The following is a 6,775-nucleotide window of genomic DNA, read 5'->3' on the forward strand; positions in this document are numbered from 1 at the left end:
AAAGATTGTAAACATTCATTAACAAGAGTATAAACACAGTAAACCAATAAAAACCTATTAAAGAAATTTTAATAGTATAAGAACACAGCTGTTATTAGAAACTTTTAAATTATAAAAATATATTTGAAAATTCAGTAAATTAATAAGAACTTACATAGCAATTTAACCTATATGTAAAAACAAAAAAGCACACAAACAAGAAATTAAGATATACTAATAGGAAAGAAGTAAAAAAATTGCAGCATTTGTTAAAAGGGATAACCACGTAAACATTTCAAGGGCGTACATTGGGTTCAAGGATTCCTATAGATGCTGAACTATATAATGGAAAGGAAAACCTAAATTACAATCATACGGCAACACCAAACACAAAAGCTGCTAACCGCAGCAATAACATAAAGCAACTGCACTAAACAGCAAAATGACCAAGGAAAACCAAAATCTATCTTAACTTGGCCCGCTTTGGCATGCTACTACTTAGACTGGGACGTGACTTACCAAAAGTTTTCGCCTTCCTTCTTTTCCTTTCTTCTTCGCTGTCAGATTCATTCCCTTTCTCCCTATCTGCATTGCTTGCTTCCCTCTCCAGTTCTTCCCACGTCTTTCCCTTCTCTTCTTCTGAATCCACCTCATCATCCTCTTCCTCCTCATCATCTTCAGACTCAACAAGTGATTCACTGTCAGAAGCTTCCTCCTCTGACTCGGATTCAGGTTCCACATCCGATGGTTCGTAACCTTTGTCTGACTCCTCAGAGTTTTCAGAATCTGAATCAGTAGCTTCCAAATTCAGAAACTCCCAACCACCACCTTCAATAAAGCTTTGAGGGTCGTCCGTGATTGTCTTTAGGATCTGACGCCAGTTCAGATTCAGCCTGCTCTCATAATACTTGATGTCCGTCGTGTCAAGCCACTCCTTGATGCCATCCAGTGATGTAGAAGGAATAGAATCAATCCTGAGGACATCCCGCTTGAAGTCCTTAAACACTATTGTCATATCAAAGTTCTTCTGCCCAAGCCCAACTCTCTCTAGATTCACAATCTCTATCTCACTTAGTGTGACAACAAGGAAAGGGGTCTCTATCAGTTCGACAAGGCAGGCTGAAGTAGGAACAATAAATACAGAAGATTTATGAGGTACACCAGGGAATCCAAGTTCTCTCAGAGGTTGATCAAACTCCAGATCAAGGCCACTGAATTGCGCTTGTCCCCAAAGATCATTCACCCGATTCACAAAGCTTTGAAATTCTACATTAATTTTATTCTTCCTATCTCTCTCTCGTTGTTCTTCTTCAAGCTCATCAGGGTCATAGGCTGATCTCTTTCCACCTCCAACATTCTGGACCATGTCCATTACCTCAACATAAAACTGAACATCCTTGGTCTTTTTGTTTCCTACCATAATATGGTTGTGCAGATGAAAGTGAAGAAGTGTAATCATTTCATTCTCTGCTGGCTGAAAAAATGCATGCTTAATGTTGCCAAACAATATGTCCACACGCTCATCATGCCTGGTGGTAGAATAACGAAATCCATTCACATGAGCCTCAAGTGTACCGGGTATCTTCCTTCCACGCCCACCGAAAGGAGGGCGGATCCAAAGGTCAGACAATCTTATTGGCTTAAATCTATTATTCGCAAGCTGCAGTTTCTCCTGAGTAACCAAGGTTGCCCTCTCAGCTCTCTCAGACTCCCTAGCGACAACTTGTCGCCTGAGCGTTTTAATGGACTGCACAACCTCACTTATGTGCCTTGGATCCTTGGAGCGGAATGAAGCCTCCTTCAAATATATAGATCCTTGGAACTTCATTGAGCTTGAATCATGAGGACTGAAAGGGGTCCCAGGAACATTAAAAATAATTCTGATATAGCAATTGTTTTTTGTTTCCTGCTGACTGGAAACAGTTCGAATGAAAGCTACATGAAAAGGTACCATGCTTCCATTTATAGGCAAGAGAACTGCTTCATTCTTTTGATCAATCTGAATCATCATCTCTCTGGGAGGAGGAAGGTCATTTATGTTCTTGTAGGCCATAAGATCTGCAGAAGTCCTCGAGGAGGAACGGTTGTCCCCGTTCTCATTTCCACCACCAGCAAGCCTCCTTGCTGTTTCTTCATTTTTCTGACGAGCAAGCTCAGCCTGATGCTGTCTTCTGAGTTCCTCCTTTGAAATCTCATGATTATCTGACCTTAGAGTGGTCTTAGACATTAAGGGCTCAGCACCATTGGCATCAACTTTTGCACTGGGCTTTTCCTCTTCCTCATCCTCATTGAAAGAATAAGCCACATCCTTCAGAGCTTTTGAGCTCATAGAAGTCACAACTTCTGTCTTGTCCTTGTTGATGATGACCGTGTCAGCAAGCAACAGAGAGAAGTGCTTGCTCTTAGTCTTGCTGCTCTCCCTCTGCAAGTTCTGAAATCCAATTGAGACATTGAAGACCATGCCTTCTTTTAGTATCTGCTCACTTTTAGCATTAATATTCATACTTGACTCTCGAAACTCAATACCGATGCCTGTCCCAGCAGACTTTGTCAAGTAGGAAATCAAGTCAGGAGCATCCTTTTCTACCACAGAAACTGCAGCTTGGTATACAGCACTCAACTTGTTTCCAGGCTTCAAAGAACCGATGACAGTTTCATGGGCTTTCAGAAGAACCTCATAAGCCTTACTTTGAAGAGGGTCTGCATCAATCAAGAAGGTCCTAGCTATGTTTGAGCAGTAACTCTTATACCGGGCTCCAACTGCACATATAATCACGCTGGCAGAGTCATAATGAAGTAACTCATCATTGCTGACCGCACTAGGCCTGAGATCAAATTCTCCCCCACTCTGAAAAATTGGAGGGTAACAAATATCAACATTCTCTGCCTTCAGTTTACAGTTAACTTTTGATGGTTCCAGTATAACTTTCTCAGTATCCTCCATCAACGTAGAATGAGAAACTTTCTTCTCTTCATCAATTACATTCTCAAGCTTTGAAACCACAAAGTTTTTCATCACACTGCTTGTCAGGTATGCTGCTCTCTTAATTGATGTAAGCTCCTCATTACTCTTTACAGCAAACAATGAAGACAACCCATTGGTCACATCTTTCAGATTAAACTTTGTATTTTTTAATTTATCAGCCCATACTTCAAGCAGTTTCCCCTCAGGAGCCTCTCTTGATATGTATCCAACATTGGAAGCATCATGGCCATCAGCCTTTGACTGAGCACGGATGGCACGGAATATAGAATCCATCAAAGCAGTTCCATCATCATTTTTAGGCTTGACATGCAAAATAAGATCCACACCAACTGCCTCTTTGGCAGGTTTTTTGACGGATTCAAGAATAGAAGCCTTCTTTTGGCTGCAGAGCATGTGGATTTGCTTCTTCATGAAGACCATAATCGTCTCCGGGAACTCAAATCCAAGTAGCCATAAGTTCAGAGCAGTAGATTTCAGGTATCGCAGGTCTTCTGAAGGTGGAGGACATGCAACACCAATTGCATCAGAAGAGCCCCAGAGATCTGTTTTGTGTTCATCCCAATGGGAATAAAATGTCCTCAGTCTGGTTTGAAATGCATTCAAATCAATTGAATAGGCAGTGCTTGCCGCATTGGCCTTTCCGTTGGTAGCTTGGCTACTTCCATTTCGATGGTCTGCCATGGTCTGCTATCTCTCTGGAAAAAATAATAAATGAAAAAAAATTAAGACACAAAGATAAGAAACTGAAAAAAAGTTATGGACGACGCAAACTCTGTTTCTATTCTCTTTGGGGCACTTGTGAGTAAAGGAAGAAACAAAGAGTCCTATTTCATCATGCTTGGTCTCAAATCTCAATATGGTGTTCTATTAGAATTTATTACATTCTCATATTTGGCTTATCAATCAATTAATCAGCTACATTTTATTAGTTTTTGTATTCCTTGCTTCACATTTGAGCCTAAAAATTAAACTATGAAAGTTTGCATTCCATTGAGAATACTCAAAAAATAGAAAATACACTAATATCTATCTTTATTCTTTAGTCTCCAAAACACATTGCCACACAGAGGAAGGGAGTCATCAAAGAGGCAAGCAAATAGCTCGTAAAATAATTTGTTGGGAGATGCAGGTAGCAAATGAAATCTGTGTGCACACCTTGTGCATATTCAGTGAATGATTTACCTTACAATGAGTAGTATTTGAAAGAATTCAATTCCGTAAGTAAAAGGATGACTGGACTTTCACAACATTCAGAAACTTGACACAATGAAATGCCTACCGTTTCACAACCCTAAACACTATATTCAACCAGAAACAAAACAAAAAACACTAATCAGTTTCACAAGATACACTCATAAATCCGTAGTGAAATCAAGATAGGGTTCAAAACTAGCAAGCTTATTGTCTTATGCATAATGCCAAAGCACAAGGCACCCCGATTACAAACGCTAAACTTTCAAAATTCGACACGCAAATTCAAACAGTATTCAATTTCACGAGAGTCCTAGAACCAAAAGCGCACAAGAGGCATATACGGAACATTAATCATGACAGTGAAGCGCAAATTCAGTAAGAGAATAAGAAACAATAGTAACACACGAGTCAAAACTCATTTCATAACTGCAATAAACCAAGTACAAAACATTTAGCCCCAAAATAAAGCTCGCACGAAATCTAGGGTTTCAAATTGCGCAAAGCATCAGCTTCTCAACGATGCCATCAGCAACCACTACGCACCGCTTTCGCGTAGAGAATCGCAACTGCGGCGGCGCGTAGAGGACACGACAACACCGCATCGTCGTTTTCAGTTCCGTCAAAGCAAATAAATAGTTAAATACCTCTCACTGAGTAGTGGTCGAAAGGTCGAAACGCTGGTCGTTTGTTCGTTCGTTCTTTCGTTCGGAGAAGCCAGAATCGGCGGTGGTCGTTTTTTTGAGTTGAGAAAGGGTCTTGGTGTTATTTTCTTCGCCCTAATTGGAAGGGGTTATTGAAGGGAGAGAAAAATGGTATATAGTAAAGGGTTATTGTTGAAATGAGGGTTTGAAATTGTGAAGAGTGAGTGTGTGTGTGTGTTTGGGGCAAGGAAGAAAGATGAAGAGAAAGAGAGAGGTATGAAGTGTTCAAAGTTTGAAGAGAGGGAAATTAGGGTTCATATGCCAATGGCTTGAACTCTTAAACCAGAGAGAGAGAGAGAGAGGGACGGGAATTGAAAGAAAAAAGAAAATGCGCGAAGCGAAAGTACCGCGAGGGAAACAGTGGCAAAAGAGTATAACAATAGCCGAAAATAAAAAAAAAAGTTTTATTAATGTCATGTGACATGATATAAGTGGATTTTTCAACAGACACAATAATGGGAAGAAAAAAAGTGAAATGATGAAAGAGAAAGAAAAATATGTGGACCCCACCACTTTAATGTGTGTGTAGGAAAGTGAAGTTATGTTATGTAAAATAATAAACATAAAACCCAAATATATATATATATATAGGGATAGGATCAACTTACACCGGTGTAAGAATAATAAATCTTACACCCAATCATAACCGTTGATTTTCGTGCATCTAACGGTTTAGATTTATTGGGAATTAAAAATTAATTAATGAGTGAGACCTAATAAATCTGAACCGTTAGATGTAGAAAATCAACGGTTATGATTTGGTGTAAGATTTATTATTCTTACACCGGTGTAAGTTGATCCTATCCCATATATATATATATATATATATATATATATATATATATATTTGGTACATGTAAAGGCCAAAAGCCCAAAAGGCCCAACAAAATACTAAGGGGGCGTTTAGTTTAGGAGAAATTTTTTGAATACTAGGGAAATTTAATTGATAGAAAAATGGTAAGAAAATGAGATAAATAGAAAAATGTAAAAAAAAAAATTGTTTGGTGGAGAAAAATTTTACTGGGGAAATTAGGTAACTTTTGTAAAGTTTATGTTTGGCTATAAGTACCATATAGATGGAAAAATGCGTGCGAGTTTACAAAATTAACCCTGACTTTATAAATTTTAGTTTGGAAAGGAAGACACCCGTTACCCGTAACGTACGTCCATAAACTTTTGTAAAAAAGGAAGTTTGTGTTGCCAACGACCATTTCAGAGCTGTGTTTAGAAATAAGCTTGTCTGTGTTTCCGCTTCTCCAGCATGACAAGATTTTCGTCGACACAGCACTCCAGACAGTCAGTGAAGGCATACAACCAAGGTTTTAAGAACTGCCTCTGCATTGCACCATTGTTACCAAGTTTGGGTTCGACTTCCATTGACGCACCGGAAGGAAAGAAAGGGCATGTTATATGCTTGCAATTGTTTTATAAAAATTGGTCCACCATCACAAGAGGTATGCTCATCTTTTTTCCCCCTTATTTGGTCATGGGTATCATCGTTGTTGTGTTCCAAATGGGTGTTGAATTAATGTATCCAAAAATCCTAAGTCATCTTCATCTACGTTCTTCCTCTGTTATAATGTATTACCAAGGAAGCTTTCACATTTTCTTGTTCTGCTTTCACATTTTCCTCATGTCTGTTTCCTTAGAATCATTTGCTTGTTCCTCATTTGCACCATCTTACAGTTTTGGTTGTGTCTCAGTTACACAGTTGAGCATGTTGTGTTTCGTTATGTTGCGAGTCTCTTTTTTATAGGTACCGAGGGAATGGCAAAGTATACATTGGTAGTACTTACAACTCAGAATATCACCTATTACACTTTGAAAAAGTCACATTTATTGCTATTATGCTTTGAAAAATGGGTCATAACTTGTGTCAAAACTTGTAATCCAGACACAGTCCCCTGCAAATCAT

At 38.9% G+C, this 6,775-nt stretch overlaps 1 protein-coding gene across 1 annotated transcript; it reads right to left on the bottom strand.

The window, feature by feature from the left end:
- Positions 1-244: 244 nt before the first annotated feature.
- LOC133304489 (FACT complex subunit SPT16-like) lies at positions 245-5,162 on the bottom strand. Its single transcript, XM_061504530.1, has 2 exons — positions 4,804-5,162; positions 245-3,660 (listed from the first exon to the last, which is right to left on the bottom strand). Exon 2 carries the CDS (start codon positions 3,644-3,646, stop codon positions 443-445), a length of 3,204 nt encoding a protein of 1,067 aa, XP_061360514.1. The 5' UTR covers positions 3,647-3,660; positions 4,804-5,162; the 3' UTR covers positions 245-442.
- Between the last annotated feature and the right edge of the window lie 1,613 nt (positions 5,163-6,775).

The sequence above is a fragment of the Gastrolobium bilobum genome, unplaced genomic scaffold, assembly GCF_033153095.1.
Source record: "Gastrolobium bilobum isolate Gb01-03AN ecotype WA unplaced genomic scaffold, APGP_CSIRO_Gbil_v1 utg31211, whole genome shotgun sequence".
In the NCBI taxonomy this organism is placed as follows: Eukaryota; Viridiplantae; Streptophyta; class Magnoliopsida; order Fabales; family Fabaceae; genus Gastrolobium; species Gastrolobium bilobum.